General features: G+C 39.7%; 1 protein-coding gene across 14 annotated transcripts in view; it reads right to left on the bottom strand.

Moving 5' to 3' along the window:
• LOC140733005 (clathrin coat assembly protein AP180-like) overlaps window positions 1-13,831 on the bottom strand; it is a 180,543-nt gene that overhangs the window by 12,029 nt on the left and 154,683 nt on the right. For all 14 annotated transcript variants that reach the window (XM_073055753.1, XM_073055754.1, XM_073055752.1 and 11 more), the window contains 3 exons: window positions 9,122-9,236; window positions 4,839-4,898; window positions 4,583-4,675 (listed from right to left, as the gene is read on the bottom strand). In XM_073055753.1, coding sequence (XP_072911854.1) covers window positions 4,583-4,675; window positions 4,839-4,898; window positions 9,122-9,236 — 268 coding nt within the window. The remainder of the gene's footprint in view (window positions 1-4,582; window positions 4,676-4,838; window positions 4,899-9,121; window positions 9,237-13,831) is intronic.

Here is a 13,831-nt window from a genome sequence, read left to right as displayed (position 1 = left end):
ATTGAGTTCCACACTGACTAGCAGCTCTTGTGACACCACTGGTGCCAAACTGTATTGGTCTTTGCTGTTTCTTTGGATTGCGATAAGAGGGTTTGGAGGGGCTGCAGGATGGGTACCAGTTTGGTCTTCATATTGAACTGCCCTGGCTTGCGTATGTGTAGACAACTAGGAGGCCATATCCATGGTCAACCCCAACCAACCAAGGGCCTTTCTTTGTTCCCATATCACGCACTTAAAAACTAAAATGGGAAAATATTTTTCTGATTTGTAAAGCAAAACAGCTCAGAATAATAGATCTTTAAGGGATATTAGGACAGTGTTAGAAAATGATACCAAGATAGACCAGCTGTGATTGTGATAAATACTGGCACAGGCTCAGAGGCTGGATGGCTTGCTCTCACTCTGTGTTCTGTGCTCTTTCTGTGCCCTGTGAAAGTAATACACTTTCACAACGGATGTTCAAGGCCTCTATACATTTCAAACACATCGCTACAGAGTTGAAATCCTGTTCAGAAGCTAAATATTTTTTTAAAAATACTAATCTGGATAAACAATTATTTCAATATTGAAAATGATGTTTTCAATTTTTATAAAGATTAAAAGCTATGTAGGTTGTGCTTGAAAACCAGGCAGAATATTCAGCCTCTTCAATACTTTGAGAAGTTAACTGTACACATTTATAATTATTATAATCTCCTGTGAAAAGTATTGATAAGTGTTAATAATTATTAATAACCCGCTGACTAAAATGTAGAGAACATAGTGGGAATGTGCCTAATTAAATTCATCTGTTTTTCTTCTGTTCATAAAGTGTACTTAATACAAAAAATTAACCTAGGTGATTGCAGCTATAATTTCAAGTCACTTCAGCTGACTTAGAGGAGAGAAGCAAGCAAAAGTCTCAAGGGTGAAATGTTAGTTGGCTCCAATGGTGAAACATTAAAGTGCATTGGTTACAAGCAATGAAACAGATGAGATAGTTATGTTAAAAGTAGGGGAGCAACCTCAGGATAGTGACAACACTCCAGCTGAAATTAGTTTGCAGAATAGCACTGAGGCCCATGATGTTGTGTCTAACGTTGGGTGCCAAGGTAGTGTGTCAATCAACTTGACACTGTTACAGCTTGAGGTGCCAGAGTTTGGAAGTTCAACTCCAATGTCGTCTGTAAGGAGTATGCCCGTTCCTCCCCGTGAACACGTGGATTTCCTCAAAGATTTTCGGTTTTTTCCCCATAGTCCAAAGACGTACTGGTTAGTAGGTTAATTAGTCATTGTAAGTTGTCTTGTGATTAGGCTAGGGTTAAATAAGTGGGTTGCTGGGTGGTGGAATTTTATAAACTTTTGTCTCCCCTCCGACTTCACCACTCCAGAAAAAACAACCTAGCTTTATCTAACCTCTCATTATAGCACTTGCCCTTTAATAAAGCTAGCATCCTGTAAACCTCTTCTGCACACTCTTCAAAGCATACACAACCTCCTATAATTAGTCAACCAGAAATGAATGCAATATTCATGAAATACAGCTTAACCAGAGGTTTATACAGCTGCAACATACAGTAACTCAATGCCTCAACCAATAATGGCAGGCATGCCATATGCCTTCTACACCACCCTATTAGCTGTGCAGCCACTTTGAGAGAACCATGGACTTAAACCGTAAGTTGTCTCTGTACCTCAACACTATTTAGATATTTGCCATTACTTGTTTAACTTTCCTTTTCATTTGATCTTCCAAAGTGTAAACATTTCACACCAGCCCAGACCAAACTGCCAATTCTCTGCCCAGATCTGTAACTGGTCTATAGCCTGCCGTAGTCTTTGGCAATCATCTATACAATCTGTAATGCCATCAAATTTTCTGTAGTCGGCAAACTTACTCACCCACCCAGTCAGGTTTTCATCCAAGCTAGTCATATATAATCACAGATGTCCCAGGATGGATCCTGGAAGAATGCCACTAGTTATGGCACTGGTGCGAATATCCCATCAACTACTATCCCCAACTTCCAATGCCAACCCGTTTTGAATCCAAGTGGCTAAGTCACCACGATTTACATGCATCTCAATCTTCTGGATGAGCCATCCATGAGGGGTCTTGTTAAATACCTTACTAAAATCCATATATTTTAAGACATGACTTGCCCCACATAAAACCATGCTAACTGCTCCTAATTAAGCCATTCTTTCCTAAATACTCATAAATCCTATCCATAACAATTGAGAACAGGGGAAATATTTCTTTGAAGATTGGGATGACCACCCTCTCGAAGTGGCTACACAAGTTGATAGGATGATATATGGTACGATATATGGCATGCTTGCCTTTATTCATCAAGGCACTAAGTTCAAAAGTTAGGACAATGCAGTTTTATAAAACTCTTGTTAGGTTGCATATAGTGTATTGCATGCAGTTTTTGTGGCTCCAATATTGTCGAGGATTTCGAGAGAGTGCAGAAAAGGCTTACCAGGAAGTTGCCTGGATTAGAGGGCATGTGCTATAACACAAGGTTAGACAAACTTGGGTAGTTTTCTCTGGAGCAGCAGAGGCTAAAGGGAGATCTGATAGAGGGCCATGAGATTATGCAAAGCAGAGTAGACAGAGAGCATCTTTTCCCCAGGGCCAATACCAGAGGGCATACATTTAAGGTGAGAGGGGATAAGTTCAAGAAAGATGTGACAGGCACATTTTATTTTACTCTGTCTGGGGTGGTGGTAGAGGCAGATACTTGAGGGACTTTTAAAGGACATTTAGATAAGACCATAAGATATAGGAGTAAAAGTAGGCCATTCAGCCCATCAAGTCTGCTCCACCATTCAATCATGGCCTGATCCAATTCTTTCAGTCGTTCCCACTCCCCTGCTTTCACCCCATACCCTTTTCATGCCCTGGCTAATCAAGAACCTATCTATCTCTGCCTTAAATACACCCAATGACTTGGCCTCTACAGCTGCTCGTGGCAGCAAGTTCCACAGATTTACCATCCTCTGACTAAAGTAGTTTCTCTGCATCTCTGTTCTAAAGTTGTGCCCTCTTGTTCTAGAATCCCCTACCATGGGAAGTAAACTTTGCCATATCTAATCTGTTCAGGCCTTTTAACATTCGGAATGTTTCTATGAGATTCCCCCTCATTCTCCTGAACTCCAGAGAATACAGCCCAAGAGCTGCCAAACATTCCTCATACAGTAACCCTTTTATTCCTGGAATCATTCTTGTGAATCTTCTCTGAACCCTCTCCACATAATAGGCATGTGAATGTGAGGAAAATGGAAGGACGTGCACATTGCGTACACAGAAGAGATTAGCTTAGCTGGCCATCTGATTACCAATTTAAGTGGTTTGGCACAATATTGTGGGAAGAAGGGCCTGTTCCTGTGCTGTGCTGTGCTATGTTCTATTTCAGTGGTACTGAAATAAGTATATTCTATTGAAAAGGTAAATATTCTGGGATGTCATAGATCACTAAAATGTGATTAAAATCCAAATGCTCCTTCAGTATCACAATAAATTTAAGAATTATTGTACTTTCAAGTGCCTGGAATTGAGTTTTGCTAATATAAAGTCCAAAATGAGAATACAAAAAAAACAGCAGTTATTTGGTAATTTTACCTTCAGAGTTTTGGATAGGCAGGGAATGTGTTGGAAATTTAATGCATACACAGTACCATCATCATGGCACACAGAACTGAAAATAATAGTAAGTTCAACTTCCTTGTGTTCCTAACACACACATCTCCAAACTTATTCTACTTGCAACGAAGTTCTGGGTAAGTTATCCTATTGGTAGTTCTCCTTTACTCAGCAGGAATATGTTGTTCTGTGTTTAAGGTACAAACAATACAATCAGCAGTGGATCAGGCAGCATCTATGGAAATGGATAAATAGTTGATGTTTTGAGCCAAGACCTTTCATCAGTACTCATGAAGGATCTCAATGAAGATCCTGATGAAGGGTCTCACCCCGAAACGTTGACTGTTTATTTATTTCCACAAATGCTGCCTGACCTGCTGAGTTCTTCCAGCATTTTGTGTGCGTTACTCTGGATTTTCAGCATCCGCAGAATCTCGTGGCTACAATTACAATTAACAATTAACTCCCAAAATATCAAAAATAACATGAAAATGTATACTTCTGTTCTATCAAATATTGCTTATATTAGCCCTTTGATAGAAATAAAGGCATTGTTGACCGACCATGAAACATTCTGATATCAAAATATTGTTCATGCTAGTTGTTTGATAGTTAGTTGGACATGGGGCTAGCTTCCCCATACTGTAAAAGCCCAGAGCCACAGAAATGCCAACAGAAGCTCCAAAGACCTTATTCTTCGGAGAGAAAAAAAATCTTCAAAGATGGGCTACACCTGGGGAAAACTTGAAAAATTGGCCCAGGTCAGAGGATTCTGGTGAGCTGCTGTCAGCAGCTTATGCCCCAACTGAATGATAAGTAGCTGTTTTATAGAAATAAAGACCTTGCTGAGCAAATGTGAAACATTCTGACATAAAAATACTGTTTGTGCTGGTCGTCTGATAGATATAAAGACCTTATTGACCAACTATGACATGTTCCAAACTCAAAGCTTACCGGTGGTCCAGCTCCGAATGCTGGTCTCATCATAGGCTGAGGGTACATCATTGGCTGCTGAGGCATCATGGGTACATTTGCACCTGTAGGTGGCTTAGATGGAAATAATATTGTATTTAATTGCATATGACTTAGCAAACATTACGAAGACATGAACAACTTTTTCTTAATCTGACAGAAGTCAATACTAGCAAAAATAAACTATGAAATAAAGTAAGTTTTAAGATCAAGACTCCACAAAGGTTCTTCCACTTACCATCCCAAATCCAGGGACTGGTTGAGCACTAGGTGCTGGCCCAACTGGAGGAACAACTCCCTACAATGTACAGAACAGTAGGTGTGAAATAGGTGGAAGGATATTATTTAAATTTTGTTTAATTTTTCCAAATAATGCAGGATAACAAATTAACTCTGGCGTGGTCTCATTTTATAAGATTACTACAGCATAGCACAAATCCTCTGATTATCCATAATACATAGAAAGATACAGCACAGTATATGTCCAACTTTTTAAAACATGACCTGAATTCGTGGATGATAGGGATCCTTGCTGGCAAGCTGCACCTGCATTTTCTCAATGCTTCACCTGCAAAGGCTGATGAATCACTGAACGGTCACAGCACCGGAGGAAGTTGTTTGACCCATGCTTCTTGCTGGCTCCCTAACAGAGCCAAGTTCTATCTCTAGTACTATCTGCCTCCTTTTTGGCATTGAATCACAATATTTTCTCCACCACACACTTAGCCAGATCCTTGTTTTAAGCCAATAAGACTCATGTCTGTTATTTTTGTTTTAAATATGTATCCAACATCTCCTTCTCTATTAATTTAGAAGCATCCACTTCCCTGGTGAAGGTGGGTGAAAATACACATTTAGTACCTTAACAGTGTCCTCAACATCCATATGCAGTTTTCCTATTTTTGTCCTCGTCTCATTTCTCTATGAATTACCTATAAATGCCTTTTGAACACCTGAACTTGTAGCTAATCTTTTCTCACATGTCCTCTGCCATTTGACTTTTCACTTCCATTCTGACTTTACAATCAGGCATGACTTTTGCTGATTTTTACAATTTGACACTTATCATATGCAGCCTCTTTTGCATTATCTTTCTCTTGTGTCATCCAGAAAACTCTGGATCTGTTTCTCATTTGGACCATAGAAATATGCCTCAAGTGCACCTGAACCTTCACCTAAAAGACCATTGTTCTGTTTAAATGCTTGAGTGTCAATCTTTGGCTCTGAGTGCCGCTGGCCACATCTACTCTTATTGCATGGAAACTGGACTTCTATTTATTTATTTTTTACTTGAGATTGCTCCTTTTTCTACAAAAAACCTAAATCTAGTGATCATAAAGTCCTAATTGCTCTTCTAACGAAATGTGTGCACTTGACCCACATTGTTCCCTACTCAGAATCAGTAGTATCTCCCACCTTGTTTAAACCTGAAATATACCACCATAGAAGATTGAAGTTGGTTTTAATCTCTGAGGGAAGATGAACCTATCGAATATTAAAAGGCTACATAAGGTGGATGCAGAGAGGATATTTCCTATGGTGGGGATATCCAGAACTAGAGGGCGTGGCCTCAAAATTGAGGGGCAACCTTTTAGAACAGAGGTAAGGAAGAATTTATTTGGCCAGAGAATCGTGAATCTGTGGAATGCTCTGCCACAGACTGCAGTGGAGGCAAAGTATGTGGGTTTATTTAAAGTGCAGGTTGATAGTTCCCTGATTGGTCAGGGCATCAAAGGATATGGCAAGAAGGCAGGTGTATGGGTTTGAGTGGGATCTGGGATCAGCCATGATGGAATGCAGAGCAGATTCGATGGGCTGAATGACCTAATTCTGCTCCTATGTCTTATGATCTTATGAATATTGAAAGGCCTTAATAGAGTGGAATTGGAGAGGATGTTTCCTATAGTGGTGGAGTCTAGGACCAGAGGGCACAGCCTAGATTACAAGGACATCCCTTTAGAACAGAGATGTGGAGCAATTTCTTTAGCCAGAGAGTGGTGAATCTGTGGAATTCATTCCCATAGTCAGCTATAGAGACCAAGTCATTGGGTATATTTAAAGTGGAGGTTCCTAGGTTCTTGATTAGCCAGGGCTTCAAAGGTTACAGAGAGAAGGCAGATGAATGGGGTTGAGAGAATAATAAATCAGTCGTGATGGAATCTACAGTAATGAAGTGCTTTGAGAGGTTGGTTATGGCTAGAATTAACTCCCATTTCAGCAAGGACCTGATTCACTGCAATCTGCCTATCGCCACAATGGGTCTATGGCAGATGCAATCTCATTGGCTCTTCACGTGGCTTTGGATCACCTAGACAATACATTTCTTATGTCAGGATGCTGTTTATTGATTTTAACTCAGCTGTTAACACAATTATTCCTATCAGTTCTGATTGAAAAGCTCCAGAACCTGGGCCTCCGTACCTCCTGCAACCGGATCCTCGACTTTCTAACCGGTAGACCATAATCTGAGCGGATCAGAAACAGCATCTCCACCTCACTGACAATCAACACTGGAGTACCTCAGGGATGTGTGCTTAGCCCACTGCTCCACTCTCTCTACACCCATGACTGTGTGCTAGGCATAGCTCAAATACTTTTTACAAGTTTGCAGATGATACAACCCTTGTTGGCAGAATTTCAGACTGTGACAAGAGGGCGCTTAAGGAGTGAGATATATCAGCTAGTTGAGTGGTGTCATAGCAACAACCTTGCAGTCAACATCCAAAAGACAAAAGAAAAGGTAAGATAAGGGAACATGCACCAGTCCTCATAAAGGGATCAGAAGTGAAAAGAGTGAGTAATTTCAAATTCCTGGGTGTTAATATCTCTGAGAATCAATGCAGTTACAAAGAAGGCATGACATTTGATTAGGAGTTTGAGAAGATTTGGTATGACTCCTAAAACACCTGAAAATATTTCTACAGATGTACAGTGGAGTGCATTCTAACTGGTACAGGGGTTGGGGGGGGGGGGGGGTGCTACTGCACAGGATCGAAATAAGCTGCAGAGAGTTGTAAACTTAGTCAGATCCATCATGAGCACTAGACTCTGTAGTATTCAGGACACCTTCAAGAAGTGGTGCCTATCACCAAGACCATGCCTTATTCTCATTGCTACCATCAAAAAGAAGGTAGAAAAGCATGAAGGCACACACTTAACGATTCAGGAACAACTTCTTCCCCTCTGCCATCTGATTTCTGAATGGACAGTGAAACCATGAGCACTATCTCACTCTTTTTTTCATTTCTATACTACTTTAACTATTTTATATACACACACACATATGCATACAAATATACATATATGCACTGTAGTTCACAGATTTTTTCTATATTATGCATTGCATTGTACTACTGCCATAAAGTCAACAAATTTCATGATATATGCCGATGATATTAAACCTGATTCTGATGAAAATGGCAAGATACAGACACTGTGTAAGAAGAGATTACTAATTTAATTGGATCAACACAACAATGTGGGCCAGAGAGCCTATTCCTGTACTGTACTGGCCTGTAAACACTCACAGACCTATTAGGAAATGTTTACTGCATTGTATAGCTGATCGCACAGTTTCTACAACTTCCTCTACCTCAATTGCAACAAACCTGGGACTTCCCTCAATATTCAGGCAGTTAGATGTCAATTATACATCTAGAAACATTCTAGTTAAATATATCTCACAAATGTCTGTAATAACTGATATGCAATATGAATGTAGCAAAGGCTGCATTTGATTAAACAACATAACTTGTTAAATTACAGAATGCCGCACAACTCTTTCATCAAGCAAGTGAATTCTGAGCAATATCAGAGAGGCTGGAAAATGTAAGCATGTAGTTATAACAAAAATAACAAGCCACCAATCATCTCAATAAACATCCATCTTATTGGGTCCACACATTAACCATCTGCCAGTTTTGACTAAATAATGAATTTGCTTCCCCTACCCTGCCACGCCCAGCCTGGGAAAAGGATTACACACAAAATGCTGGAGGAACTCAGCAGGTCAGGCTCATTTGGGGATAGTTAACGTGTTGGGCCAAGACCCAAGTCTAACCGTTGCCTGACTTGTTGAGTTGCTCCAGCATTTTCTGTGTGTTGGTCAAGATTTCAGCATCTGCAGAATCTTGTGTTTATTCCCAAATCCCATTAAACATTTAATAGCATATTTCAGCATGTTTCCATCAAATCAATGGATTTTTATGTGAGCTTGCTCTAAAGTCACTTCAGGCCATTATGCAAATGAATTCTTCCAGGTTGGATCAATAGGTTCATGCAAGTTCTGCAAACTGGTGATTGAGTAGAGACGAAAACTTAAGGTCCTGTCAACTGTGATGACTGGAAAATAGAAAGTCAGTAAAATGTGCTTTTAATTTTGAACTGTGGTAAAACAGGGAATTTTAAATCTTGCTGAATACATTTATTATTTTGATTATAGCAAATGACATACTTAGTTTGATCAAACATTATTTAGTTACATTTTTAACAAGAAACTGTGTTGCAAAAATTAAAGAATACCATTTGATTGCTGGGTGGAACACCTGCTGACCAAGCTGTTGTTGGAGCAACTTTCGGTTGCCAGTTCGCTCCTCCAGTCAACTTCTTTTCAGAAGCATTCCACTGAAGGTCACTCCTATAATGACAGCACATTTACAGTTAAAATTAGTTTGGCTATATATAGCCCAATCGTGGAACTATGTAGATTAATCACATGCAATAATTTACATTTGTTTTTAAGATGTGATACAAACACAGAACTACATATACACTCATGTGACAAAAGGAACAATAAAATTCAATTCTAATTGCAACTGAGTATCAGTCCTTTAAACTGTAACTTTATTAGTTTTTATTATACCATTCTTTATATAGCATTGAATGTTGAATGTTGCTTTTTTGTTGAATGTCGCGTCCTGACTAACACACCACAGCAAATTCCTAAAACAGGTAGAGTACCCCTTATCCGAAGTGCATGGGGCCAGAGCTGTTTCAGGTTGTGGAATATTTCATGAGATAGCTTGGGATCGCCATCATTTATGTGCTACCGGTAAGCAGTCTTTGTCTTACACATGCTCATCACATACATGTAGAAACATAGAAAAACTACAGCACAATACAGGCCCTTCAGCCCACAATGCTGTGCCAAACATGTTCTTACTTTAGAAATTACCTAGGTTTACCCATAGCCCTCTATTTTTCTACGTTCCATGTACCTAACCAAGAGTCTCTTAAAAGACTCTATCATATCAGCCTCCACCACCGTCACCGGCAGCCCATTCAATGCACTCACCACTCTCCGCATAAAAAACTTACCCCTGACATCTCCTCCGTATCTACTTTCAAGCACCTTAAAACTGTGTCCTCTCTTGATAGCCATTTCAGCCCTGGGGAAAAAGCCTCTGACTATCCACACGATCAATGTCCCTCATCATCTTATACACCTCTATCAGGTCACCTCTCATCCTCCATCGCTTCAAGGAGAAAATGCCAAGTTCACTCAACCTGTTCTCGTAAGGCATGCTTCCCAATCCAGGCAACATCCTTGTAAATCTCCTCTGCACCCTTTCTATAGTTTCCACATCCTTCCTGTAGTGAGGCAACCAGAACTGAGCACAGTAGTCCAAGTGGGGTCTGCCTAGGGTCTTATAGCTGACCAGAGTCCTTACAGCTATATCTATTTAACAGTAAAAATGATTATATACCATTAATATAAAACATAATGTGTGCAGGGTAACAAAAGCCACACAGGAGCATCAGGAGAACACCTGAATTGAACAATGGCAGGCTTTCAGTCTCCACCTACGATGCCGTGTTTTGATTAAAAGGTTACAGTACACTATATTTGTATTTTAATTTTTTTAGGCTCTATGTAATGTATATAAACAATCAGTGTTGGACTTGTTTAATGTCAGATTTTCATTAGTGACTCTTTAAAAATTTAATTCCATTATTCAAGTTATAAAAACAATCAGCATCATAGACTTGTTCTGGTGCTAGATTTTCATGATTAGCAGATGCTTTAAAATTTTAATGCCGTGCCTTTTCTTAAATCTCTGCAACCAGCCTGCTGAATATTCACAATTACCTTCAATTTCAGTTTGTTGTGATAGGTTGCTTGTTTCATGGCCAGCATGCCATTAAGTGGCATATGTTCACTCCTATGCTGACAATACATGATTGAGACCTACATCTTTCGCTTTATGTTTTTCTATTTTTCATTACTTCTGTTCATTACACATGTAAGATCACTTTTCAGAACTGTCTGTGGTGCACAGAGACCTGCACGTCACCTGGGAACCTTCCCAGCACTTTCAAAAGAAACAATTCAGATTTTGAAGGTTTGCAGATTCTGGAATGTCAGATAAGGGGTGTTCAACCTGTACGTGCACATAAATGTATATGGAAACTACATGGGATTTATGGGCCGAATTCAGACAGTGGGCCTGGGCCTGAAAGCAAGGAACAAGCCAACGTATGGCTATTGCTGGTGTAGACTTCCAGCAGATTTGAAGATGCGAATCCCAAGTGAGTCAGAGTCGAGGCGGTGGAGCCTGTGCCTGAGATGAGAAACGAGCCAATGTTTGGCCAATTCAGGCGCCGGGCCAGAGTGAAAAGGTCAGGTGTTGGGGCCAGAAGCCAGGGACAGGCCAGTCTTCAGTTCACTGCTCAAAGAGGTTTACTTGTCTCTGCACTGAACTGAAACTGTGGCCTGCAACTAATGGACTCCTGGATTGGCTGTGACTGTCTTTGTGGCTGTGGACTCACTTTTGTGAATGTTAGTTCTTAATGTTATTTGTTACTTTTTATTGTTTGCACGACTTGTTCTTTTTTGTACACTGGGTGTTTGATAGTCTTTTTTAATTGGTTCTATTTGATTTCTTTGTTCTGTGGCTGCTTGTAAGGAGATGAATCTCAAGGATGTACATACAGTGCCTATCAAAAGTATTCACCCCCCCCCCCCCGGAAGTTTTCATGCTTTACTGTTTTACAACATTGATTCATAATGGATTTAATTTGGCTTTTCTTTTGCACTGATCAACAGAAAAAGACTGTTTTCAAAGTGAAAACAGATCTCTACAAAGTGATCTAAATTAATTACAAATATGTAATACAAAATAATTGATTGCATAAGTATTCACCCCTTTTAATATAAACACACAAAATCATCACTAGTGCAGCCAATTGGTTTTAGAAGTCACATAATTAGTTAAATGGAGATCACCGTGTGCAGTCAAGGTGTTTCAATTGACTGTAGTAAAAATATATCTGTATCTGGAAGGTCCAACTGTTTATGAGTCAGTACCCTGGCAAAAACTACACCATGAAGACAAAAGAATACTCCAAACAACTCCGCAAAAAAGGTTACTGAAAAGCACAAGTCAGAAGATAGATACAAAAAAAAAATCCTAGTCACTGAATATCCTTTGGAGTACAGTTAAGTCAATCATCAGGAAGCGGAAAGAATATGGCACAGCTGAAAATCTGTCCTCAAAAACTGACGGTGCAAGAAGGGGACTAGTGAGGGAGGCCACCAAGAAACCTATGACATTTCTGGAGGAGTTACAAGCTTCAGTGGCTGAGATGGGAGAGACTGTGCATATAACAACTGGTGCCTAGGTGCTTCACTAGTCGCAGCTTTATGAGAGAGTGGCCACTGTTGAAAAAACTCACATAAAATCTCAGCTATAGTTTGTAGAAAGCATGTGGGAGACTGTCAACTGGAAGGAGGTTTTATAAGTCTGATGAAACCAAAATTGAGCTTTGTAGCCATCAGACTATACACTACATTTTGTGTAAGCCAAATATTGCACATCATCAAAAACACACCATTCCTACCATGAAGAATGGTGGCGGCTGCATCATGCTGTGGGGATGCTTCTCTGCAGGAGGCTCTGGAAGGCTTGTGAAGGTAGAGGGTAAAATGAGAACTGCGACTTGGGAGAAGATTTGTTTTCCAGCAAGACAATGACCCCAAGCATAAAGCCAAAGCCGCACAGGAATGGCTTAAAAACAACTAAGTTAATGTCCTGGAGTGGCAAAGTCAGAGTCCAGGCCTCAATCCAATGGAGAATTTGTGGCTGGACTTGAAAAGGGCTGTTCACTCACGATCCCCATGCAATCTGTCACAGCTTGAGCAGTTTTGTAAAAAGGAATGGGGAAAAATTGCAGTGTCCAGATGTGTAAAGCTGATAGAGACCTTTCTACACAGACTCAAAGCTGTTATTACTGCCAAAGGTGCATCTACTAAATACCAACTTAAAGGGAATGAATAGTTGTGCAATCAATTATTTTGTGTTTTACACTTGCAATAAGTTTAGATCACTTTGTAGAGATCAGTTTTTACTTTGACACAAAAGAATCTTTTTCTGTTGATCAGTGTCAAAAAAGCCAAATTAAATCCACTGTGATTCAATGTTTTAAAACAATAAAACATGAAAACTTCCAAGGGGTGTGAATACTTTTTAATAGGCACTGTAGCATACATATTTTGATAATAAATGTACTTTGAAGTTTGAAATAAAGTTGATCATTAATTTAAAAAAAAAACACCAGCCCATTTCATTGGCTTTGACTTTCAATTTGTCTAATCGGATCCAATATAACAGTTCTTCATCTCATCATGGATAGCAGATCTTTTAAGGAAGACTGGCCTTCCCACTTCTAAACTGATGCCCTTTCCCCACAACACCCCTCCCCTCAGGAGATCTGACAATTCTGAAGAAACAAGAAGTCATCCAGCAGCCTCACGTATGCTGTTCTGCTCAATTTACCAGAGGATAAAATTTTCGCTTGTTTAGATTGCAAGATGACTGAAGATATGGTACAACTTTCTAGATTTCCAACAACTACAGTTTCAAACCTTTCTATAAATGAAGACATGAAAAAGGATCTCACTCGCTCTGCTCAGGAACTGTCTGTCCCACTCCCATCAGAAGCATCCATGCCAGAACACAAGTCTCAAAAACAGTTACTTTCCCTAAGCAGTAAGGCTGATCAACACCTCCACTCACTAACCCACCCCTACACACACCCAACCACCACTACTTCATCATTCCCTGTCAGTCACCTTATGTGCAGACACTCATGTACCCAGCATTACTTTGTGTACAACAATGTATAAGCTATCTTATGTAATTATATTGTGTTTTTTATTATTGTGTTTACTTGTGTGCTGCATCGGATATGAAGTAACAATTATTTCATTTTCCTTTACACTTGTGTACTGGA

Source organism: Hemitrygon akajei, chromosome 9 (genome assembly GCF_048418815.1).
Source record: "Hemitrygon akajei chromosome 9, sHemAka1.3, whole genome shotgun sequence".
In the NCBI taxonomy this organism is placed as follows: Eukaryota; Metazoa; Chordata; class Chondrichthyes; order Myliobatiformes; family Dasyatidae; genus Hemitrygon; species Hemitrygon akajei.
Note: the sequence above shows the minus strand (reverse complement) of the source record. Positions and strands in the feature narration are given on the sequence as shown.